Here is a 26634-nt window from a genome sequence, read left to right on the forward strand (position 1 = left end):
ACTAGCTACTTAACTAAACACAGTACATGCAGGCGTTTTTGTGCTTGGGAAAGACTGTCAGATATTTTTGTGATTTTTGGTAAAGTTAGGGAGATGAATAGTAGAGGTGGGGCAGTTCTTTTCTTCGTCTACGGGAGGATAATCATTGCAGGAATGAACATTTTCGTGGATTCTACAATTTTGAGTCGTGGTGTAGTGTTAACTCACATCAATGATCATAAATGAATACACTGCTGTTAACAACTTTTCTTTAATTTGTAGTCTCTGGAAAACTTTCTCACCTTCCATTGTTTACACATGTAATGAAGGAAAAGATGGATATCTCTCTTTTGTAAATGGTATTTGATAATAATTTTCTATTATTTTTATGAATAAAATTTTGTTGAAAACTTAAACATAAAAAAAGAAAAAAAATGTGTAATGCAAAACTTTTTAAAACATTTTTAATATTTTTAATTATTATATGGAATGATTTATCAAAAATAATTAAAAACATTATTCTAAAAAATAAAATATTTTCATAATAAAAAATTAACCATTTGCATATATTTGTTATAAAATTTGTTTGATAATTATTTTTCAAAATAGTTCTAAAAAATTATTTTTAAAAAATAAATTTTTAATATTTTATATAAAAAAATCTATTTATAAATCTAAAATACTTTTAATCTGTTTTTAATATTTTAAAAATAATTTTTCTAAACTTGCATACAATGTATACATTTGGGAGGTCAACAAAAATTTTTAAATATTGGTTTTATTAAAAAAAAATATTTTTAAAAGTGGTAAAAAGGGGAAAATTGGAGAATGTGAAAAGGGTATTTCATATTTGAATAATGATAATTTCTATTCTCCCGTGATTCACTCGGTCTGAGTCTGACCCAAACACGAAGGGAAAGCCAGCTGCTCCGCAACACTCACTCTTCCACAGTCCCACTCGCCGACTCTCCTCTCTGTCGCACACACCCCACAGAGAGAGAGAGAGAGAGAGAGAGGAGAATGAAAGCCAAACCCTTCTTCACCATCTTCATTAGCAATGCCTACTGCTAGCAACTCCCTTCAACTCTTCTCTTTCCTCCTCCTTTCTCTTCTCTTCTCCTTCGCCGTTGCCGCCGCCGCCGCTACTGCTGCACCGTCGGTGAGCTCTCTGCTGCCAAGCGACGCCGTTTCGCTTCTGTCTTTCAAGGCCAAGGCGGACTTGGATAACAAGCTTCTGTACACGCTGAATGAGCGCTTTGACTACTGTCAGTGGCGGGGCGTGAAGTGTGTGCAAGGCAGGGTTGTGCGTTTCGACACTCAAGGGTTTGGTCTCAGAGGCTACTTCGCTCCCAACACCTTGACTCGTCTTGATCAGCTCCGAGTTCTGAGCCTCCATAATAACTCGCTCTCCGGACCCATTCCTGACCTGGCCGCACTCGTCAACCTCAAGTCGCTGTTTTTGGACCACAACTCCTTTTCTGGGTATTTCCCGCCGTCTATTCTCTCCCTTCACCGGCTTCGTATTCTTGATCTTTCTCACAACAATCTAACCGGTTTAATCCCGGTGGAATTGTCTGGGTTGGACCGGCTCAGCTCTCTCCGACTTGAATGGAACCAGTTCAACGGGACAGTTCCTCCGTTGAACCAGTCCTCGCTTCTAATCTTCAATGTCTCCGGCAACAACCTCACCGGGCCAATACCGGTAACCCCTACTCTCTCCCGCTTTGGGGTTTCTTCGTTTTCATGGAATCCTAATCTATGCGGTGAGATTATAAACAAGCAGTGCAGGTCATCTTCCCCATTTTTCGAGTCCCCCGGTGTCCGTGCCGGTGCCGCTCCGTCACCGACACCACTCTGGCAGAGCACACAGGCGCAAGGGGTTGTTCTATCGACTCCATCTTCAAAGAAACACGTAGGAACCCCCTTAATTCTAGGGTTTGTAATAGGGATGGGAGTTCTTATTGTGTCCCTTGTTTGCCTGTTTGCGTTGGTATGCAAACACAGTAGAAAAACCCCAAAATCAAATCCAATGCCGGAACCAAAAGCAGAAGCAGAAGCAGAACCAGAGCCAGTAATGGCGGCTTTAGACATGTGCAATACGAATACAGCTGAAATGCGCCAACAAGAAAACGAAATGGAGGGGGAGGCAAAGAGGGTTCAACAAGTAGTTGGGAAAAGTGGGAACCTGGTGTTCTGCGTAGGTGAACCACAGTTGTATAACCTGGACCAGCTAATGAGGGCTTCAGCAGAAATGCTTGGGCGGGGTTCAATAGGAACTACATATAAAGCCGTGTTGGATAATCAATTGATCGTTTCAGTGAAGAGGCTTGATGCAAGCAAGACAGCCATTACAAGCGGTGAAGTGTTTGAGCGGCACATGGAGTCTGTGGGAGGGCTTCGCCACCCAAATTTGGTTCCAATTAGAGCGTATTTTCAGGCCAAGGAGGAAAGGCTTGTCATCTATGATTATCAACCGAATGGGAGTCTCTTCTCTCTCATTCACGGTGAGCTTTCTGTTGTTCTCAATCCCCCTAGTTCAAAGAATTATGGCATTGCACTTGAATCTAATTGATATTTTTATCAATTCTTTTCTCCTATGAAGGTTGCATAACTTTTGATCAAATGGGGTTTAAGAAAATGTAGTTGAAAAGATAAGAGTGACGGTAGCTTAGTGATGGGCATTGGGTTCTCAGCCTAGACAATCAAGGAGTTGAGCACGAATCAACTACAGGGTATGAGCTCAGTGGGTGCCCCAATCACTAGTAAACTCACTTTGTATCTCCGTGAAAAATCTCTTATCACTCATTGAGGGTCATGGTTCTGTAATCTTCTTCATGCTCACTCCTTTTAGGATTCGACTGTTTGAATTGAAAATTAACATTGGGGAAAAGGATGGGGTGGGTCTCCTCTTTTCTTTTTATGCTTTCTTTAGGCGTTTTTTTTTTGAAGGATCTCACGCCTTTGGAAACTATTGAGCCATTGATTGAGACTGTAGGGTAAAAGTCATCAAATTAATGATGTTTATTTTTTGATCAGTCTACTCAGTGGGACCTATCATGGTGTGGATTGTGATTCTTATTTCTTGTGGTCCTGATGCAGTGACGAGAATGATACATGCATCAAATATTAAAAGTCGCAATTGGAAGCCACTTTTGTAACATCTTCTGTATTGTATTGCATGATGGATGTCCTTGAAGAAACCAAGTCTTTGTTGCTTGTGTCGTGCATTTCCCTTGTCAATTTTCTTCGTTCTGAAACATTTGCAAGAACATTATCCAAACTTCACATGTTGATTGTCTTCTATTAGGCTGTGTTTAGTGTTTGTGGAAATGATGGTGAAAAAAACCTGATAGCATAAGAAATTGGTTTCATAGCAACAAAATTTTGACTACTTGAGGATGATGGATACGCATACATAATTAAATTTCAGATGCCTCTTTTCGATAACAAAGATTTGGCTTTCCTCATTGAGTCCTTTTTCCCAAATTCTTGATCAAGATGAGGCTCCCAACAGCAGTATTGATTTCTTTCCTGAGTTCATGTCCTTGTAAACCAATTGGAATTTGAATGCTTTCCATGTTTTCCACTTCTCTAAAATCTGATTGTATTTTTGATTCATTGCTGATAAGATTGCAAATGTGGATAGGTTCAAGATCAACCAGGGCAAAGCCTCTCCACTGGACATCATGCTTAAAGATAGCAGAGGATGTGGCTCAGGGGCTTGCATACATCCACCAAGCATCAAAGCTCGTGCATGGAAACCTAAAGTCCTCCAATGTTCTCCTCGGGGCTGACTTTGAGGCCTGCATCACAGACTACTGCCTTGCCGCTCTTGCAGACCTCCCTGCTAATGAGAATCCTGACTCTGCAGGGTATAGAGCCCCTGAGACACGGAAGTCCAGCCGCCGAGCCACTGCCAAGTCTGATGTTTATGCATTTGGCGTTCTCTTATTAGAGCTTCTGTCCGGGAAACCTCCATCCCAGCATCCATTCCTTGCGCCTACGGACATGTCAGGTTGGGTGAGAGCAATGAGGGATGATGATGGTGGTGAAGATAACCGGCTGGCACTGCTTGTTGAGGTTGCAAGTGTTTGTAGCTTGACTTCGCCTGAGCAGAGGCCGGCAATGTGGCAAGTGTCGAAGATGATACAGGAGATAAAGAACAGTATAATGGTAGAGGATAATTCTGGAGGTGCTTCTTTTGGATTTTCATAGCTTTGATTTGCATTTACTGATGGAAAGAAGATATGCAAGGTAAGAGGCAGTGTCAACTGTACATGTTGAACAAGTTTTTTAATATCATGGGGCCTAAGATTGAGGATTTTACTTGAATCCATTTACATGATGCTTCTTCCTTCCCTTTTCTTTTGAGTTCCCGACAGGAAAGATCATGAAAAGTTTGGAAAATAGATGTAAGAAAAAATTATAAAAAAAAAAAAGTTTTAACTTTATTCAAAAATACAAAATTTTAGAAATTTTTAATAGGTTTTATCCTCTAAACACTGTTAGAATTTCTTCTCGTACTTTTTCTTTCATTCTCCGGGTGGTTCGACGCACCCTTAACCTTGTGGTCAGTATGAAGCGAACTAGGCTTCTAATTCTACCTCAGTTGGTGGGCCCTTCCATTATTTAGCCGCTCGGCTCGTATGATTCCGGTAAGGAACATCAGCCCACCATACAAAATTGAAAATTCAACGAAAAGGAGAAACCCATTGATTTTGTTCTTCCGGAAATTGATAAATGGGCGGTGGGCCATTCACCAATGCAAAATTCCATCAGCCTTCACTCAGCGCAAGTAAAGGCATTTTGGTTCCCGATGCCCTTAATTTATTATAGACGTTGGCAAGTTGCATCCATTTTTTTGACTTTGAAGAAACCAATAGCGGAGTCCCAGTCAAACCTAGTTGTGAATCATTGAATATTAGATTTCAATTTATAATTCTTCCTACCAGTACAGTCAAATAGTCTACTTTGGTATATTAATTACTTATCAGCTTATCAGTTTGATTCCGTATCGAACTTGCTAGGATGGCTTCAAATATGAAAATTTTCAGGTTTGAGGCTGAACAACCCAGGTGTGAGCTCTTTACGGTATTGGTGTTCAGACCAGGCCTAGGGAGGAAAAGAAAACTAGAAAGCAAATTAAGAGGTGATATTTTGTCCTCAGACATGTTCAACCTAATTTTTCATACAATCCAAATCCAACCCAACTTCATATAAAACCAAAAATTGATGATGATGATAATAATAATTTCTGAAGGCGCAAATTAGAGATTTCAACAACTTCTAATGAAATCAGCACTACGTGTGTATAAACAGGAATCAATACTAAGCGATGATTTATACACAAAACTAAACTTAACAGAAACTTTCCTCTTTCACTGTCATTTTATGTAGGCAAATAAAAAGGGGGAAAGCACGAAGCATCTCCAACCATATCTTCTTCTATCTGCATGATACTCAAATCACCCCACCTTTACAGAGTTTTTCATCCACAATCTGTGAGCCACCACCCGGACGAGATGTCTCTGAACCAATAGTTATCCAAAGCCAACACATCCAAAACTAATCCCAATCCCCATTTACAAGTCTCAGCCAAAGATAGTGGAGAGCATCGATCTCCATCTTCATACCTGCATCCAAGAACCAAACCTGCCAGTTAGTAAAGACCCTGATGGTGGGTGGAGTGAAATTCACCACTCAAAAAGCTAAGAGATCATAATTTATTATCTAACATAAAGAAAGTTTGATGCTTTGTAATGTATCTCACTTGGTATCAATAATAAAATATAATAACTTGACCAAGTTTAGAACTTGTAAAGCATACAGAGTCATAAAAAATCTCCAGAAAAAAAAGGTGAACTATGGCAAGTTGCAGGAGCGAGTCTTTATGAATTGAAGAAATGAGCCTTCAAGAAATTCAATCAACCATACCACTGTAAAAAAAACAAACCTTCCATGGTTCCACGGAAAAAGCAATCAACATTCACAAGCAAAGAAAAAACCACATGAGGAAGATTGCCTACCTGCAGTTATTTGTGTGGTCATGGAACCATGTGTTGGATCATATATGGCAGTCAAGATGTATATAGAGCAAAATGCAGGTGAGTATGGCATTATCACATTGTATCAACCAGAGCCCTTGGACGAGGCCTCGACCTCATGATTGTCTCATCACTGTGCTTGATCCATTCTGATAGTCTCCATGGCTTCTGCCACTTCCACTTGAACTGTAGCAGCCACTGGTGATGACTCCTCTTCCACCTCCACAGTTTTCCAGCTTGACCTACTGTGGCCAGTTTTTTCATGGACAACTGCCCGATTGGTACCATCTGCACCCACAACGATCTCTAGTTTCTTAATCAAAAGGGGAGAACACACCAAAAATAGCATAAGGCTAGAGATTTACCTTTTTCTGGTCCAGAAAAGCTGTTGACTCTCTGACTGAACCATTGGCAATTCCAGCTGTATATTTCAGTTGCTTTTGTGCCGGACGTGAAACTGGAGATAAGGGATCACTCATATCATCCGCAAGGTGTTTCAATGAATTGTTTGAGTTCCCCTGTCAAATACCATAACCGTTAAGACAACAGACAAGAAGTAGCAGATGAGTTAGCAAAGGTATTTGGCCAGTAAACTATGCTGATTTACAGAACGGGTTTGTACAAGCTCAAGAAATTATCTCAAATACCTTGCCAATAAAACTATGTTGCTACAAATAGACAGAAGAAAATAAGCTACAAAAAGTTATCCCAGACATCATGAATATCGTGCGAGAGGGTATGGTTGTAATGTGCAACATCAATGAAATATTGAGCAGATAATCTCACCAAAGCTGAGGTAGCAAGGGCAATAGCAACGGCTTGCTCCCTCAATTTTTGCTCCTTCACAATTTCTTTTCTCTGTGCTTCACTTTGTCTCAGTAGAATTACAAGTTCATTCAGTTGCTCTTTCATTTCCTTGATTTCCATTTCCTTTTCCCACAACTGGCATCTGTTAACCATACATGTAGAAAACAAGTTATTTAACAGAAAGGTGAAAGGAAACAGCTAAGTTAAAATTTTGCTTAGTACTGATTATCAACATTTTAGTTCAATGCAAATTGATAAAAGAAATTAAAAGCCATCAAACTTCGAGTTTCAAAGACTTCTAAATAGCAAAAGGAAGCAGCTGTCCTAAAATCTCCCATTCTCCCTAAAAAATTTCTCAACATCTCAATCAACTCTCTCTGACACTTTGAGAGAATATATGTTACATGTGCACATGCATAATGCAGGTCACCATTTCTAATAGTAAGAAAAGCTCCAAGTTATTTTAGCATAAATTCTAGAATACCAAGTTATGACTAATGCGTATAATAAGTGTCCAAAGATTAGGTACACATACTTGACATGGTATTTCCAAAGGATTTGTTGCAAGAAAATCTATCGTGTGGATTAAGATATGAATAAAAACTAATGACAGGATTTCTAGTGAACGCAACAAATATAATGGTTTACTATTTAGTTAAACTACAAGTTGAAAAGGTCATCTGCATAGTTGTTAAAAACTTACAATATGCTATGTTACAACAGTATGATACAATTTTTTTATGGAAGTCGACACACATAGTGGTTCGTATCTTATCTTAAGCATATTTTACAATAAATATATGATACAAAATATGATAAGCAATATGAAAATACAAGGATAAATCCACCTTTAACTATTTTTCATTATTTTTAAGAAAAATCAAATTCAAATATTTTTTCCTTAAAAAATTTATTATATTAATTTTTTAAAATGTATGTCAAGTTAGAAATTGATCACAATAGGGAAAGGGAGGTAATTCCCCAAATTGGGACTTTGGAGATAACACAAAAGGATAAACATATTGACAACACAAATAAGTATGCCTTGTTAAAATTTGGAACTAAAATCATATATAAGAATACAAAAAGTTAGTTTTTGTGGATTTTGTGATGAATTTAAGTATTAAACTCATATTTTGTCAAACTGTACTTTTCACAACTCTAGTATTCAATGCTTTAATATGGTATGACATAGTTTAACTATTAAATCGCACTATTTTTCATGAAATGGGATTATATATCACTCTTACTTCATGCTTCCAATATATATGTACATGGATATGTATTTTATCTATTTATTTTTTATTATATAAAAAAATTGATGGTACACAATATGATACCATACACAATACAAAAGAATAGAAAAACAATACACAATACGCCTTATGAGCTAACAACAATGATTATCTGTACATGCCTCAAATTATAAGGAATTTTGGCTATGACCTCTCTGTCGACTTTCCCTGGGAAATCCTCATCCAACATTGAACATCATTTGACAACTAAATATATTCTCAGGTAATCCTCCAATAAATTTAAAGATGTAAATTTTCTTTCTTATTTTCCTCTTTTTTTCTTAGTTTCCCACTCCTTCATCTCCCCCTCCTCCCAGTCCCTTGATTATACATGCTTCTTACCAATGTTCTCAAAGTAACAACCAAAATAAAATAAATAAATAATATCCATGCAATCTTGTTAGGAATACTGAATCAGGTTAGCAACTGGCAAAAGTTCAGGAGGATCCAGAGAGATTACATAATTTAACTAAAGGTAAGATATTTTACAAGCACAAATCCAGGAGTAGAGCTCATGTGAAAACTCCAAATAGCTAGAATTAGGCATTTATTATTTACTGTCTTCTAACAACTGGAAAGAGTTTGTAGGAGGTAGTGGAAGTCAGGAATTATATTTTTATCCACATGCTGCTATTCAGCACAACACCTTTACCAACTTATCTGGGAGATCATAGATAAGAAAGAACCACAGCAGCAGTCACATCAAATGCAAGAGACAGTATTTTTATCAATGAAGTTACAAAAATAACATTTGTTTTCTCGTGGAAAAAAGGAAAAAAGAAAAGGAGGATATGTTATTAGAAGGCATTTCTCTTATCATCCTCACCAACCACCAGCGTGGGGTAGGAGAGGGTGAAATGGTAGGGAAGAGATTTTGAGCAAAATTCCTCTCCTTTCTGTATGTTAATTGTCCCCATTCAGTAAAAAAGCGCCCTCAATTCGTTATATTTTCTGGTTTTGTGGACTCTATACAACCTCATGCTATTTCCTATCATTTATACCCTTTTTTTTAGTCAACTGAGAGAGTATAGGATTTATTGTTCAACTATGCTGCATAAGCTCTGTAGCTTTCAAGTGAATTAAGTGTCAGAAAATTACTAGACAATTAAGTTGCGTCATGGAAGAAAGAAAATGGAAATCAAATGAAATTATTCAAGATTTTCACTATGGCATGAAGAGCACCTTGCATCTCCAGCAGCATTAAACATATATTGAAGCAGGTTCTTTGCATCTCCCATTGAGCGTAACTGGTTCCAACGACCGCGACCAGTAAAGGCACGCTCCCGCTCTTCTGCCTCAGATAGTTGTGAAGCCATTGCCACAAGCGCATTTGAAGAGATGTTCAGCATGTTCTCAAGTGTAGCTATTCTTGCCAATCTTGCATTTGGTGACATAGAGGACATTCTAAACATAGGACACTCAAATGTGAAGTAATCAACATCCCTTTATTAAACAAACCAAAATACTCCATAACAAATATTTCATCTCATCATTTCTGTTATGCTTCATACAGAAAAGGGAAATAGACAAGTAAATTTTGGAGATGATAAAATAATTATATACCTAGAATGTCCATTCTTTCCTCTTGGGGGACTGAGCCCATTCAAAGACAACTGATCCACTTGTTTCAGTAAGCCTAACTCTTCAGCCAGTGCAGCCCGTCTGAGCAAAAATATCAATTAATTAGTTTAAACACATTTAAGCAAGTTTATTGAAAATGGCAAGAAAACTATATGCTACATACACTTGGCTTTGCTTCTCATATTCAAAACGAACTTCGTGCACATTCACCATGACTTCTAGCTCATGGTCAAGCCACCGTTGCAAAGACTTCTCATTGTTCTAGATATTTAAAATAAAATTAAAATGGTTAGAAATGATACTGACAGAGCTGGTTCAACAACATTCACTTAAAATTGGCTAATGCCCTTATATTTGTTTAGGTATTGATTCCAAAAAAGTCTTATCTAATGACGTCATTTTGGCAACAAAGTTAATATTTTAGAGTTGACAATGGGTTTGGTGGTTTCAGTTGGATGAAAAACGCTAACCTGTTTGATCAAATTAGAGAACACTGAAATCAACTTTTTATTTGAGTACCCAAACCCAACCTGCTTAAAATCAAGCTGGTGGTTTGAGACAGCTTTTTGCCAGCTCTATAATAAAATAAGCCAGTATATGGAAAAACCAAGTATAGAGAATTTACCAGCCCTGTTGGTGTATGTCCATTGGAATAAACTGAAATAGAAAGCACATGATTAGAAAATAAGAATATAGGATGATGGAAAATTTTCAAGAGAAAACATTTATGTACCGGAATTATCACGTGCTGAAGATTTGCGAGCTTCTAGTAACTCTTTCAGCCTTTTGGTAGCTACTGCAGCCTCTTCTGTTTTTCTTTGAAGAACCTGAAAGAAAGGAGCTTCTTCCAATAATTAGCCACAAATCTTTGTGTTTCTATGAAATCCTAGCAACCAAATAATAGGACAAGCCAAAGAAGGGCCGGAGGTTGGCATTTGTTCTGATTCCCAGCTAGGACAAAGCCACAATTAATACTTGTCAATAGTTTTCACTATGTGATAGTGGCAGTTCTAATTGATCTAGACTGGATATCTTTATCATGCATGGGTCTACATCCAACCACCTTAGCACAAGAAAGGGGGTAAAGGCAAAAGAAGTACTGAAACTAAGGAATGAGAATTTGACGATGGAATTGTACAATACAGATAAACCCCTCCCCTACATTACAGAAGTAGACAGGTAGAATATATCTCAAATGGGAGTTAAGCATTAACAATGTGTCAGATGTATCAATTGTAAGAGAGAAATCCCTACCATTTTCTGGCGCTGATTCAGGGCTTGCAATTTATGTCGCTCATACTCATTTCTCCTACCCTCTTTCTTCAGCTGGTTGAGAAAAACCATTATAATTGTTAAAAATTACATGTTACAGGTAAATAAAGCAACAATAAATCTGTTTGATTGAAAGGTATAAGGATATAAAACTGCAGGCATTGTTAAGGCAAGGTTATTTTTATGGCCACCTAGACGAAAGGCATAATATGGAAGTAACCCTGACTTCTAGTTCATGGAAAAGAGGAAGTGAAGGACCTGAAGCAGTTCCTTCTCACGAGAGGCCTTCCATTGTCGAAATTGTTCTGCTTCTTGTTTTATCTTGTGCTGCAACTGTACCTGCAAAAGAGTAATGGCAGGATCAATTCTAAGAACATATGAAAAACTATTTATTATTATGAGAATGTCGGAATCTACCAAAGCACAAGACTGAGAACCAACCTTTTGGGCTTTGATAGACTGTATTTCATCTTGCAGCCGCTTTGTTGCTTCATCACTTTTTTGTTTTTGCTTTAAAAGCTGAACCTGATTTTCTTGTTTCTTCTTAAGATCTAAAATCTGAAGTTCACAAATTATGGGTTTCCTTATAATTTCAACGAGAACACATGTTCATGACAGTTGATATAATTGGAGAAAACATACAGTCACCTGTGCTTCAAGTGCTTTTAGTTTCTGTGCATGAACATCTTGCACCTTTTGTCTTTGTCCATCAGAAGTGGCAGCAAGGCTTTCAACTTCAGCTAATAAACGGTCTCTCTCTTGCTGTATGTTATATAATATCATCCTTTAAAGAGAGAATATAGAAAAAGTTGATTTAGAAATTCAAGATTTTCCTATTTCACCTGCACAATTCTTTTCTCTTCCTCAAGTTCCATGATTTTCTTCCCAAAGTGCTGCTTAAGTGCTTCAGTGTCACCCCCAAAAAGTTTCATCTCAGACTACAAAAAGATGTAAAATGCCAAACTAAGTTGAATATAGGGATGGAGGAACAAGATACAGACTCCATACCAGAACTCTGCTCAAGTCAAAAACACTCAAGGAATTTGATAGGAAAGTGTAAAATATTCAAAATGGCTGTAGGAAAAATGAATAAATTATTCTAATATGATCCAGTAATGTTCGGCAACAGAAAACTGTGAAACTTTATTACTATAATTCTTTTATATATAGGAATATCATAACAAGTAAAGAGAGTATAAGAAAGAAATCTCCTCACAACAAAGAAACAAAAACAACAAGATCACTGAAAGTTTTCTAGAACTCCTTGCAAGAACAGAGCATAGAGAAGATGAAAACATTGTGGACTATCAGAATCAAACTCGTCTAATATTAATTATGCATGGGAATTACATGCACATTGGCTGTTAAATGAATATTTTGTGATTCAATTAACAGTTAAACATGAGATTCTTTATAGTTTCTCCTCTCCATGGTACAGGGCTCCTAGCACTTGGGCTATGAAAAAAGAAGAAGAAGAAAGGAAAAGGAAGGAGTGACTGTTCAGAAGTAAGAATGGCTTTAAATAGGTAGTTTTCTAGGCGATCATAAAACTAGTTCACTGTAAACATATTTGGACATCAATGTCAAGCTGTTTAGAAAAAGTTAAAACAACACATTGGAGAACTTCAGATATCAAATCCATGAGATATATACTTTTGCTTTGGGCATTTATTCTAAAAGGAATGTAAGAAAAATAGAGAATCATCCTTTGATTTTATTTTTTTAAAATCAAAATTTGAGATTAAGGATCCGAACATTCGTTTCAAACATGATACCTATGTATCTTGTGGAAAATTTCACCAGCTGATAATTGTGATGAATAAATAATTTTTTTTTATTAAAAAAAGAAGGCTCCACAGAGGCCCAAATAGATCATCAGAAATCTTCCCAATGGCCTAGTAACTCTTATTTTTGTTTTGTTTCTTTGGCTCCTCAAAGTTGGTTGCAAATTCACCCACCGTCAAATTCCATAGGCATCATGACAGATAGAAAAAAGCAATGCATCATGATTATAATAAGGAAAGGAGATGTTAGCTCATATATGGCCAATGTTTAGTGATTCGCATATGCATGATCCTGAGTTAGAGTTCCACAAAAATGCCGTTGATATTATAAAAACGATTTTAGTTGGTCAAGAAAAGGTATATACCATCTGTATCAATACTATTCTTTGTCTTACTATATCGAACCAAGTACATGGAAATAAAATGCATAAACCAAGGCCTAGATGTAAAACCTCTTTCTGCTCCAAGCGTTTGTTTAACTCATTCAATTCTTTGTCCATGGTATTCTGCAGAAGCGCATGCTCCCACTCTCTTGCGGCTACTTCATCCATCTCCCTGGAATCTTCACCTGCAGAAATTGGCAATTGTACCTCCAATTTTGAGTGGACTAGGAAACTAAAATAAGTTATATCTAATAAGAAACCTCCAATAGATTAGTCCTACCAATAAAAAGCTGGCATTTCCCATGCACAAGCACACCCAAAATAAATAAATAAATAAAAATAGAAAGTGAATATCCATTATAGGAATAAGTAGCAAAGCACGAACTAGAGGACCAGAAACCAAGCTCTTCTATAATATATTAAGATGCTGAGCATGGAAGTTTATACCACATCACTTCCCATGTCATTCTTCAGAATAGTTCTTAATAATACAGCTAGGTGAATGGTTTACCACTTATAACTTCACCCATTGGATAATCAGATGATTCCATACTCTGCAAGCCCCTCTTGAGTCCATCAGTTTTTACAAAACAAATGCTGCCTTCCTGAAATAATAAAACCAGTGTCACACAACATTCCATCCAGCTAAATCCAGCTAATATATTCAGATCTTTTCCTACTGAAATATAGTGATAAGGAGAAGGCTCCAAATTGCAATTTATACACATGAAAGGATAAAACAATGCTCTCTTGGAAGAAAAAGAGAGGAAAGAAATAAGTTTTATATTAACCTACTTGAGCATTGGATTCACACTGCCCTACAACAGCACATCTGCTTCGGTACTCATGAAGTTCTCGACATAGTTCCTCATTGGTAGTCTCAAGCCAAGAAATCCTTTCCTTAAGAACCTATACAACCAGAAAAATTACAAAGAACCAATCAAATGTAATTTACCTCTTAAAGAAGCAGAAACATCTAATCTAGCTCAAAACAGTCTAAGATGAGATAGGTCATATACCTGCATTTCATCAGATGAAGTTCCTCCCCTACGAGCACAAAGTTCTGCCTGCAAGTACTCTAGCTGCTGGCGCATCTTCTGCATTTCATTTGATACCAAGTCTCTATTAACCTGAATAAGATAAAGGGCTTCTTCATTAGGCACCAGAACGTATGGAGTTTCAATACCAAGTTTCTCCAATTACATTGAGGAGAAGGAGGGGAAAATAGGACAAGAAATAAGGGAAAAAGATAAGGTAATCTGAGATACTTACAACAGGCTTATTCTGGATATTACGAGCGCGATTAGCATATTTGAGAGTATTAAGAGTTTCCTCAGCATTGATATCAGCAGGACTGATGCAAGCTGGAAGGAGAACAGCATTTGGGATTAATAAGAGAAGCACGGAAGAATTTAAATTTCCAATCAAAGGGGCACATTCAAATCAAAATTGTCAAGCATTATATCCAATTATTAGACGATAACACTTCAATAAAAGCGGAAAAAAAAAAAAGAGAATCAGAATGCAGACCCCATAACCAAAATTAGAGGGCATAGGTTGTATTGGTGTAGGTGAAGTCAAATGTGTCTGGATGCATATAATCTCATTCCCTTTATAACAATACCAGTTCATCATAATTAAAACAAGACAAGGAAACAAATGGGGAAAATATAATAGCTCATGCAACTGATGAGGTGAGCAAAAAAAGAATAGAAAAGAATGTCAACTTCTACTAGGAACGACTTTAGCCTCCCTAATAAAAAAAAAGAAAGAAGTAATATGAAGTACCAACAAAGAGTATTTTGAGATCCTGTATGCTATTTCTGATAATATTGAGCATATTCCATAACATAGATCTTACTTTTTTTCTCTTTAAAATCCATCACGGGCAAACAGCAAGGTGTACTTTGTTACATTAAATTTGTTGAAATAGATAGATTCTGAGATGCAATAGCATTTCTCAAGCCACCAATGCTCTGCAGAAGCAATTTTCAAGGCCGTAGGCTTTTTTTTCCCTATCCACATGTGGGATGCTAAGAAGGAAACTATCAACATGAGTTCATGGTCAACAAATTATCAACTCAACCAAATATATTATCCCATTTATTTAGGTTGAGTGCAGGAATACATTTTTTTGGTTGTGGGTCTGATTCAGAGTAGGGCAACTCATCCATACAGTAGGGCTGCATTCGTCAAATCAGCAATCCAACCCACAACTTTGACAACCGAAATACTTTCACATATCAAATTGATTATTATGTTCATTCATTTATTCTATTTTAGAAAAGGATAATTCAATAAATATTTGATAGATCAATGAGGCTAATATAACCCAATAAAAAGTAAAGATTGGGTTGTGACAGATCATAAATCATGGTAAATGGTCATACAATTGCCATACTATTGTAACATTAGTGGTTCTCTAACAAAACCCCTCCCACTTAGATATTTTCACTTATACCTTAAAGGTTTCTTTGTTTATGATGGAGATCATTTCTTGGGAAAATGCACCATAAAAGTGATAATAAACAGCATCATGAGTTGTGATACATGATTCCTCATGATGGACACAATCCAGAAACATTTTCCACCACCTTCTGGAAAATCTTTATTGTAGATTGTGAGTGGCAGGGTGGGAATCCTATGAGGTAAGTGTTAGCTGCCATCATATGTAATTTAGAATTGCCTTGTTAGTGGAAGTAATCACCAAAGCTCAGGCAATGACTTCCATTGAAACAAATAGAGCCTATGGGAAAAAAGCTAAATTCCATAGAATTGTTTAGGTAGACTTTACACAATTCAAATTTTCTATATAAAACAGAACAGCATTAAAACATAACGTCACAATAATTAAACAATCAGTAAAAGGAAATACGAAACATAAAGATTTTACCTATCATAACAGTTTTGCTGTTTCCACCAAGTGAATCCTGCCAAAATGCATAATTGAACTCAGAATAGAAGAATTATAAAAAGGAAGAAACAAAACAAAAGCCAAAACTTAATATATGTCACTCAAACACTTCAAAAGTAGTTCGTGTAAGATCAACTAATCCGACATTTAATTGCTAAATCCTGTATAACAAGTTTCAGAAATACAAAACCCCAAATTTGACACCTAATTAACCGAGATTTTGACGAATCTAATTCAGAACTGAGCTATAATTTGTCATTGATATTAATAAACTGTTAAATTGCCACCTACCCTAAAACTTAAACCCCCCTCACATGCAGCCCAAACCTACACATGGAGGTCAAACAACCAACATGCACAAACAAATGAAGAAACATTACATTCCAATACTTCTAAAAATCAAAGTTCTAATAGCATATTAAACTATCACTAGTTTCAACACGTTAAGAAATGGATCAAGATAGTGTATGTTAATCTAAAAATAACTATTGCTATTAAAAAAATAAAAAATAAAAATATTAGAAAGTCAAGAAAATATCTCCAGTACTACTGGACAATGTACTACAAGCATTTTTTAAGCCATATAAAAGAGTCAAGACACGAGCCATAAACAAGCCAGAGATAGATACTAATTGCATAAAACTGTCATCAAGTTGATCACTTTGCCATGAAAAAATCAGGAATGCAGAATTTATTCCTAAACAACTTCATATCTCAGAAACATCATATAGATAAGCACAATATTGATCAAACCTGCAAAAGTCGAGTAAGTTTACTATCTCGATAAGGAACATGCACACCTTCTTTCCGCTTTTTCTCATCCCCCAGTGCACTGATGACATTACCAAGTGCAAGAAGCCCCTTATTAATGTGAATGCCTGAAAAATTAGGGGGGAAACTTATTTTCATCATTTATATGCTCAAAAAGAATGATGGAATTCATTAAAGAGATAAGAAGGCTTATACTACTACTTACCTTCTTTGAAACGAAGGCCATCAGAACCTGTTCTTTTAGCTCGTTCAGATCCAGCAAGATCTACCAAATGAAGCTTTGCACTTAAATACTCCTCACCCATCTCCTCATTTGAACAATTATCACCAGGAAAAGTTGGATGGAGTTTGCGCATCTGTTCTAATGAGATTGTGAAGATGGCATGAGACCGACTGTTACAAACATGCAAAAGGAAATCACACCATTAGATAATAAAGATTTACTGATAAGCTAATAGGCGTGAATTAAGTTCTTCCTAGAATTTAAAGCTCTCTACAATAGATGACCATGGAATATTAAATTTCAGAAACAACCATGCAACATGGATTAAAAAAAAATTCCAAATGCAACGAAGAAACATACTCAGTATCAAGGTCCCAGTGTGCAAAATATTTCATAAATTCAACTGCCCAAAGAAAATGATGCTCTCTTTTATGAGGTCCAAGGTGCTTTCACATTCTTTCGGAGGTCATATTCCATAAACTTCTCCCGTTATTATTTTTCTTTGTTTCCTTTAATGATCTCCTTTCATGTACAACAGGTTCTGCAGAAGTTTGGCAAGATTGAAAAGATTATATGAAAGGTGCAGGATTGGCATCAATGGAAGAGAAACTATCCCCCCATTTTTTAATCAGAAAAATGGATCCTCATCAATAAAGTCACATCCCTTGATAGAAGATTGACAAAAACTGTGGCAGGTACCATTGTGGCATGATCCTTGCTGATATGATGCACAGGAATCAGGGGAGCCCGGTGATAATTAAGGGGATATGCTTACTTCATTGCATCAAAGTTTGTCTAACATGTCATACAGTTCCTAAAATAGGCTGGCCATCTGTGACAATACCATCATCTATCTACAAAGTACAGACTGCTTAGCTGATGACAATATTGTTTTCCTGATCAATGTCTAAGCAGTCACCATTTTTTTATTATTGATTTCAATCCAGGAATCAATGGCCTAAGTAATGATGCATAAAAAAAGATAAATCATAAATTCACAATCTCATAGCTTAATCAAACATTTTATGCCAGCTGCTAACCATTCTACTGCAATGATGACGATGATGTTATAAAATTCCAGTAAAAAAGAAAAGCTCAAACCAAAAGGTCTTAGTTTCTACATGCACCATCCACTTTTTCTATGATCTCAGTTTTCTGACTTGATTAATGAAAAACATGAGTGCTTCAGTTTTTATGAACATATACTAATAAAAGTCCTCCTCAAGCAGCAAACAAATTTCTATTAATCAGGGAAGATAAAATTAAGGATGCAAGGTTCACCTAGACTGGTTGTTCATGTTTGTACTCCCTGTTGCCCTGCTGAATGATCCTTGTTCAAGACAAGAAGCCATTTCTTTAAGTGTGCTAACACTAACTTCAGTTGATCCAGCCAGTGTTATAACTCCATTCGATGTTTCACGAATTTGTATTGGTGGCCTCCCAGGGACAGCAATTCTCGCAGCATGTCCATTAGTAGCCTCTGGTTTGCTCACAGTTGGGGATTCCAGCAAGTCCCTCACTTCTTCTTTTAGGATCTTCAAATTCAAACCCCATTATTAGTTCCATATTATGACAGTAGATAAATAACATAGTAGTCATGGAACTTTACAAAGAGTAGATGAGAATTAGAAGAATCAATGTTTCTTCATTATAAACCAGAGTCGGTAGGAGTGACGTACAGAAATTATTCTAAGAACATGCCCAGGAGTTTGGGTTAAACCGGAGAAAAAGACCTAATGCAAAATTGTTTTATGCACAGAATGTCATAAAAGCATATTGCATAAAATCAAACTGTCATATTGTGGGCAAAAGTTCTGTTTCAGAAAGTGAAGTCAGTAAATGAGGACAACATTATCAACATCAGCCGTTTTTTTCTTTTTTCACTGTAGCCATGATTTTAAAACTCCAGAACCAGTAATAACCAGCCATTCGAACTCAGACTCCGAATATACCGCCCACAATTTGAACTGTATTAATATTAGGTGGAATAAAATCATAAATTTCACCAAGATTCAGGAAAATCGATTAAGATTTGAAAATTAGTCATTTTAATATTTCTTTATTAATTTGGATGGATATTCAGATGAATTCAACCAAGTAATTAAAGTTTTGAAAACATCAAATTTTTCCAAAGCTGTCTTAACTCCCAATTCAGAAAATTAGAGTTCAGAAAAAAATATATATATATATATATATTTAATTAAAATCTGCCCTTAGTTCAGAAAATAAAAGAAATAACTAGAGCCTAAAGCTATGATCAAGGACTCAAAAGTTAAGAATGAAATAAGTCCACTGATCAGTGACCCCAAAAGTTCCTAGTGAGGCAGAAAACAGCAACATAAGTTGCCCTTGTGATATAAAATGAATGATTTCAATTATTATCATTCTGCAATTTAATAATTCAAGGAATACATGACCACTGCTTAACTAAAATAGTTTTTTTTTTTTCCTTTTGGGGGTCAATAATTTTATCTTTCCAGTAGGATATCAATAGCTCCAAAGAAAAAATGATAATATTCAGTGCATGAATGAGTGAATACCTAGATTTGATGTACCACAAAATAAAGAAAGAAAGAAAGATAACACATAAAATCAATGAACCTCAATGAAGGATACGTGCAACTGGAACTCAGATTGATGTTTCAGTGTTTCAATCTTGTTGAACAATGCATTCATAGCTTGAGGAATCAGTCCTGTCTGGCAACCATCTTTGAAGCCAGTTCCCATTGTATATGTTTTACCTGACCCCGTCTGCAGCACATGTCATTGTCAAGTGTCAACCACTTAATAGGAAAGGAAGCTGCATGAAGTAAACCTTATCTCACTTAAAACAGTTCTTGAATGGGATTGAATTTCACCTGACCATAAGCGAGAACAGTCGCATTGTATCCTTGGAACAAACCATCAACCAGAGGAGCGATGCATTCTTCAAACATAGCAGATGATGGAGAACCACTATTTCCATAGACATGATCAAATGTAAATGAATGAGTACCAATTTGCACCTGCATCATAATCAAAACCAAGATTAAATCCTCAGTAATTGGGCGGGCAACCAAAATGTAACAGAAAGAATAGGATCTACGAAATTCTTTTTCCTATCTTAGTAAGAGATTGGATTCATTCATGTTAAACCAGAACAGTCGTTATAATTATGAAACTAATACAAATGGTGCACTGATATCACTTTATCAGCATCATAATCATCCTAATTTCATACCAACTAGTAGGAGTCACTTAAAGAACATTGATATATCTTCGAAACTCTAGACAGAACAAATATGGATTTCATTTCGCTTTTACCCATCTTAAATACTATTACACAAATTAGTGTCCTTGCAGATTATGTTGTCTGCCTTTTAAATTTTTACTACAGCTAATTTAATGTTTCCTTCATGTAAGATCAACCAACCCACTACAATTTTGGGTTCACATGTGAGGACTTCAGTTTGAGAATTGCTAGGTTTGAAATATCTCTGTCCTGAGGCCTGAATAGAATATACTGACATCATGCCAAAATTAAAATCCACCCTGCTATGAACGACCAAATCTAGATAAAGTTCATCAGCGCTCAATTCATTAAAAAGTTTGAAGTGTAGTTAGTAAAAATTCTCACAATATAGTAGAGACTCTGTAATTATTGACATCATAATCACTTGATTATCCATAATAAATAGTTATAATAACAATTTCGGCCAACTTCTTCCAAAAATGCATTCAGCCAAACCAGTCCGAAAACTTTCAAAAGCACAAACGTTTTCAAACGTCAAGATCTTCTCCTTTTCATAGCGTGGCGTTCAGAAGCAACAACTTCATATGCACCTTCAACCCGGTTTGTCATGCACATGAAGACCAATAACCAGACTACCAAGAACCTATATATAAAGATTTTGCATGGATTATTCCCAATCCATATGTATGTGTATGATAAAAACAAAAATATACTCAACCGGCTCCTCTGATTCTCCAATGCCTTACCCTTAAAACAAATACAGGCAATGCAAACACAGAATGGAAAGGAAATCATGAAACACCCAAGTCCACAAACACCATCAATTCACCAGAGCAACAAATTCAAAACAACAAACAACTATGGCCGCAATTCCAGTCAAGAACAAAGTAAAGGAAATGAAAACAACCTGAGGCTTCCCGTGCACAACGGTGACACAATCCTCACATCCTTGAAGGCGCTCATCGCCGATGAGAGGACGAATGTGAACCGCGACCTTGACGGAGCAATTCTCCGGCGCTTCCATAGGTAGAAGAAGTTTAGCAAGAGAGCAGGACAAGTCCAGAGAAGAATATTAATTTTCTAGGAAAATCACTCTCATTGTCAGGAGAAAGAAAGCGATAGAGCAACAGATGTAAGAGGAAAGTGGTTTTAACAGTATAGAGTGAGAAACAGGAGATTTTAGAGAGAGAGAGTGGTGGTTGGGAGTGGGGAAGCAGAGGCGGTTAGAGAGGGTTGTATTTAAAAAGCGGAGGTGGAGGAAGGAGTCGTGGCGGAAGGCCGACAACAACCACTATCATTTTCCTTTCCCTTCACTCCCTCAGCTCCCTGCCATGGCGGTAGTGCTTCCCTCCCACTCTTTCCCAAAATGCCCTTCTCCCCGTCGCCCACCCCAAAGTTTATAACGCCAACTGTACCATCATGCGGTATCTACGTAAAACGCGCTATGGTTTTTAGTATTTGTTTTTTCTTTTTCAGAAAATGCTTACGTGTCTCATCCACGTGTCCTTGTTTTTAATTTTCCTTTGCGGAATCTCATTTCCTCTCAAGTAATCTATTTGGAGTAGTTGGATAATTGACCATTAATGTTTTTCCCTTTTTGTGTTATTAAAAGAAGACAAAAAAACTACTGGAGAATTCATATCAATTTAATAATATGATTTGGACCTCAGATTCCTCCTAAATTGGCTTATTCCTCTAAAATTGGTTTATAATAATCACAAATAATTGCCACGTAGACTTATTATATAATATGTCAATTTATCAAATTAATTACACAAAAGACTTTGTAATAATGCAGAGCCCAGAATTTAAAGCCATTAATCAAAATAAAATAATTGTTAAATAATTTATTTATTAAATTATTTTACTATATTGAACAAATATTAAATTCCAAGCTTCTTTTGTAAAATCTGAGGTGGCCTGCCTAACTAACTATAAATCACAGAAAGGACGGCAAAACGTCAGGCCACGTTGCAGTTTGGACGGCGGAGATTGGTTGAGAAGGGAGACTGAAAGCGAGACCACCAAATTAAACGTAGCCGCAACTACAAGCAGCTTTTGGGCCCTGCGTCACATGCTCTTGTATTTTCCCTGGCTCTTAATTGGGTGGGCCCAACACTCTGAAAAAATATGAATTAAAAAGGGAACAGGAAAGTTACGGGTGGGCCCAATCTTCCCTTCCATCAGCCAGGACCCAAACCATATTTAAGGGTTAAACAAGAGGGTTAGGGGCTCATAGAACCATGCTATTTAAGTATTGTTATAAGGGGAGTGAGACCCCGTCCATGATGACTCACAATTGGTTGGTTTGGTAGGAACCTTAAAAATCAGTTAATTTGTTTTTGACTTGTTATTAGATTTCAATCAATTTTCTTAATTAAATATTGATTATTCAAATTCGTTTGTCCTTTTATATCATGGAAAAAATAAAATAAGAAAATAAATAAAAATAATCTAAATTATCTCATTTAATTTATTATGAAAAGTATAAAAACAAATTAATAAAAAATAAGGCTTTTTAGTTATCTTCTAAAATATCCAAAAACCTGAATTAGTTATTTTGTTGACCAATTTTTTCGTCTCAAATCATGAATGAAACTAACTATCAATATGAGAATCATTTTTTTCTCACCATAAAGCAAAGAGTTTTAACATTCGTTTTTATAGAGAAAAATATGAAAAATTTCAAGAAATAACTTTTATATATATATATATATATTTGAAAGAAAAATGTATTCTTTTTTTTTTGTTCCCAAGAAAAGAACAACACGTATTACTCATTTTCTGCCTCCAATATAAATAAATAAATTTGGAAAAGTATGTAAAAAATTTCAATTAGTTTAAACCTTTTTTTTTTTTTTCTATTTTTCAATTTTTCATATTTATTTATATTTAATCATGATGCATAAAAAATCAGAAAAAAAAAAAAAAACAAATTTTTATAATTTTTTTTACTTCTTTGCTTAAAGAAAAGAAAAGAAAAATAGTGTGGGATACTAAAAAAATCCATGTAAATAATGTTACTATCAAGTCGCTTTATGGATTCACATTGCTTCTATATGATAGAATTTAGATGCAAGTGAAGTATATACATATGTAATGATTTATTTGGAAGTTTGAATTAATCCAAACCTTCTTCAACCTGAAGCAATGGAGAAAGAGGGAAAAGAGAGGGAAAATACAGATATCTCAACCTTAAGTTTCCTTTTCTTTACCTAACTTTTCTATTCATTGGATTCTACCAAAACTGGACCGTTAGCTTCAATTAGAGACATACAACAACAATAAAGGCCCCCACTTATTCAAACTAAATGGCCAAAAAAAAAAAAAAAAATTAATTTTTGGGATTAATTGGTTATAGTTTTAAGGATGTGATTGGTTGTGTCATAATCTAGTTGTTAATATGTTTTGGTCGGTACCAACCCATCAGCTCCATTTCTAATACTCCAAAACAGCATGAGTACCAATTTTAGAAACATTCTTACTTAGTTGTATGTCCCAAATTTCTATTATGACTACACAAAATTTTCAATGCATACCCTTTTGTATAGACAACAGGACAATTCAAATTGGAGTTGATATGAATTATCCAAGGGAGGAATGCCTTGAAGAAAGGATGATGGAAGCGTGTGCATGTATCCTTTCTCTTTTGCTTGGCCTGTAGGCGCGCAGTGGAGTCTGTATGTAGATGGGTGTTGATGAGTGAAGGATCTTGTGGGTTTCAAGAAAATGATGATGACTCCATTCTTTGGAGTGGCTCCAATTGTTGCTGTGTCCATGTCTTCTAAAAGGGAAAGTGTTGTTCTTGGAGGGTTATCAAGTGCTTCTTGATCATTTGAAAGGGCAGTTCCATCCGGAAGTCCCAACCATAAAATTTCATTGCATGGGATACCAGAGAAGAAAAGGAATTATTTGGAAGTGTTGGATGGATTCATCATCAAGATTGCTTTTGAAAACAGGAATCATTAATTAATTCCCTTATTTTAGATCAAATGTCTGTGTATTATCGTCCATGAAGCGCACCAACACTCAAATTCTTCTCTCAATTACGGTCGCACCAACATGTCAAACTCATTGACAAATAAAAAATAGACACTGCCCCTTCCTTCAACCCCTGCACTGATCGAATAGATTGACCATCATGATTTCGACGGGGAGCTTGACCCGACATACTCTACCTAGCGCAATAAAACTTATTCAAGCTCCACAACTCTAACAATTATTCCACCTTGTGTTTCAAAATATGGAACTGCTATATATTCAACCACTGTAGTGGGATTTGATATGTAAAGCTATATATATCTCCATCAAAGATGGAGTTCAGTTCATTTAAAAAGAGACAGGTCACATGTTGCAGAAGATTAAACCATGTTCATCATCTGGTCCAAAGAGCTAGCTTTTCCTGATATTGGAGAGATCGAGGGAGCGCACTCCACAGCCATCCTCCTTTTCCACTTCTTGTGCTTTCAACCCTTGTGGGCCTCTTTCATCACATGGGATCTCATCTTTTCACCTGATTACCTGTTCTTCATTACTGATAATTTTATGATTAAAAATCTATCTCAACCCACTTTTAATCCAATAGGAGTGCATCCCTATGATTGTTTCTGAACTTATATAATTAATTATGACCCAAAAACTAAAAAAAAATTAAGTTAATCAGTGCGATAATTTGAGTACATGGAGCATAAAAAGTGGGCATATATCCATTTGCAGTGCAATCATGGCTGGTGGTCCTCTGGGCATTTATCCCGAAACAGCCCAACTTCATTTCCTTACTTTATGGTATGAATCATGCATTGTCTTGACACATACTACAGTGGCTCTAAGCTTTATCTTTCTTCTTTATCTTCTCTTTTGAGCTAAATCTTAAAGTGTTTTGGCAACAGATACATGTGCACCACTGCAAGTTTTTATCATGGTGTGTGTGCCCCTTTGAATTAACCAGTCCTTGGCTGCAACTTCCATGAAGAGTAACCTCTTTCTGAATACTGACTCTACTTTTGAGTGATAAACTTTTGTACCTCCACCTTGCTTTCATGGAGTTAGATAGCTTTCTCACCAGGCATCCCAAAGCAAAGTAATTGCATGCTCTAGTACTGGTAAAGTTTTCTATCCAGAAGAAGCAAGCTCGCTCGAGAAAAACCTAAGACCTGTTTGCCAACTGTTTTCAAAATCAGTTTTCTTAAAATTAATTTGAGATTTGTTTTTCAGATCATTAGAAGCATGTTTTATTTTTAATCTTTTTATTGGTTGATAAAAAAGCTTTGTGATAAATTATTTTGAAACTATAGTGTTTTTAGAATATTTGTTTGATAACTGTTTTTTAAATTAATAATTTTGAAGAATAGTTTTTAAGAACAATTTTTTAAAATTATTCTTTGATTTTTGTAAAATAAAAGTTTATTTGGCGACCTAAAATATTTTTAATATATTTTAAATATTTTTAAATATATTTTGAAAATAATTTTTATATATAATGTTTTATTTTTAATCATTTTATATATTTATATAATTATTTATTAAAACAACTCTCAAAAAATAAATAAAAACAACTAAAATATGTTATCTAAAAACACTCTATTTTCTATTCTTAAGAATAGAAAATAGAAAACAGTTTATAGTTACCAAATATATTTTGTGTGTTTTTTATTTTGAAGATCAGAAAACTATTTTAGAAAACATTTCCAAACTCACTCTTAGAGTTATTTTCATTTCTTTTTTTTTTTTTCTTTTTTTGAAAAATACTAACATAAAATATGGAGAATGTTTGAAAATAAAGTATTACAAATAAAATCATTTTTAAAAAATATTTAAAAATACGAAAAACAAATTCAAAATATTTTAAATCACCAAAAACACTTTTATTTTATAAAGCATCAAGAAACTATTTTGAAAATTGTTTTTAAAAAACATTTTATAAGAACTATTTTTTAAAATGATCCGCTCATGACCCCTTTTTCTTTTTCATTTTTCTTTTGTAAATGCACTAGAATTAGAATAGAATGTCATTCTCGAGTTTTTTTTAGCCATCGCCTTTTATCCAATTTGATTTAAAATATATACATAAAAAAATCATTAATCTTTATCAGAAATTTAAAATTTCATTAAATACATTTTTTATCATTTTTATTTGTTATTTTTACTCACATCCCTTTTAATTCAAAATTTAAGCTACCTTAATAAAAAAAATTGTTAGTGAAATTAATAAATAAATAAAAAGGAAAAACCCCCCAAGTAGGGTTTTGGGCATTGAAGGATGAGTTTGAAAGAAATGAAAAGAAATGAAAAAGTTCATCTATTACATCCACAATAAGCCATTTTCAGTGAGGTAGGACCAGCAGTTGGG

The 26634-nt window shown here is 35.4% G+C and overlaps 2 protein-coding genes across 3 annotated transcripts; one reads left to right on the top strand and one right to left on the bottom strand.

Annotated features, from left to right (window-relative positions):
* The first annotated feature begins 850 nt into the window (after nt 1-850).
* LOC100264683 (probable inactive receptor kinase At5g67200) lies at nt 851-4311 on the top strand. The gene is made up of 2 exons (XM_002283131.5): nt 851-2483; nt 3626-4311. Exons 1-2 carry the CDS (start codon nt 1037-1039, stop codon nt 4192-4194), a joined length of 2016 nt encoding a protein of 671 aa, XP_002283167.1. The 5' UTR covers nt 851-1036; the 3' UTR covers nt 4195-4311.
* Nucleotides 4312-5196: 885 nt separating this feature from the next.
* LOC100247311 (kinesin-like protein KIN-4A) lies at nt 5197-21688 on the bottom strand. 2 transcript variants are annotated; one of them, XM_010654484.3, is made up of 26 exons: nt 21193-21688; nt 19912-20058; nt 19655-19804; nt 18335-18588; nt 17036-17223; nt 16813-16937; nt 16039-16075; nt 14418-14509; nt 14165-14275; nt 13941-14054; nt 13657-13750; nt 13215-13330; nt 11821-11916; nt 11627-11740; nt 11420-11536; nt 11237-11317; nt 10961-11032; nt 10440-10533; nt 10332-10363; nt 9870-9967; nt 9689-9787; nt 9308-9529; nt 6810-6972; nt 6389-6541; nt 6006-6311; nt 5197-5612 (listed from the first exon to the last, which is right to left on the bottom strand). In XM_010654484.3, the coding sequence occupies exons 1-25, from the start codon at nt 21307-21309 to the stop codon at nt 6099-6101; spliced, it is 3099 nt and encodes a 1032-aa protein (XP_010652786.1). In that variant the 5' UTR covers nt 21310-21688; the 3' UTR covers nt 5197-5612; nt 6006-6098. The 2 variants fall into 2 exon arrangements, with proteins under 2 accessions (XP_010652786.1, XP_010652785.1); XM_010654483.3 differs by having other exon boundaries at nt 11621-11740; nt 21193-21687.
* Nucleotides 21689-26634: the final 4946 nt, after the last annotated feature.

The sequence above is a fragment of the Vitis vinifera genome, chromosome 7, assembly GCF_030704535.1.
Source record: "Vitis vinifera cultivar Pinot Noir 40024 chromosome 7, ASM3070453v1".
Taxonomy (NCBI): Eukaryota; Viridiplantae; Streptophyta; class Magnoliopsida; order Vitales; family Vitaceae; genus Vitis; species Vitis vinifera.

Bases quoted from the DNA above. Each gene is read 5' to 3' on its own strand.
- LOC100264683 (XM_002283131.5), top strand. From the start codon at position 1,037: ATGCCTACTGCTAGCAACTCCCTTCAACTCTTCTCTTTCCTCCTCCTT. The intron at 2,484-3,625 runs GTGAGCTTTCTG...AAATGTGGATAG, and splicing joins TCTCTTCTCTCTCATTCACG to GTTCAAGATCAACCAGGGCA.
- LOC100247311 (XM_010654483.3), bottom strand. From the start codon at position 21,309: ATGGAAGCGCCGGAGAATTGCTCCGTCAAGGTCGCGGTTCACATTCGT. The intron at 11,318-11,419 runs GTTGGTTCTCAG...ACTCTTTTGCAG, and splicing joins AGTCTATCAAAGCCCAAAAG to GTACAGTTGCAGCACAAGAT. The intron at 11,033-11,236 runs GTCCTTCACTTC...TTTCTCAACCAG, and splicing joins GTGAGAAGGAACTGCTTCAG to CTGAAGAAAGAGGGTAGGAG.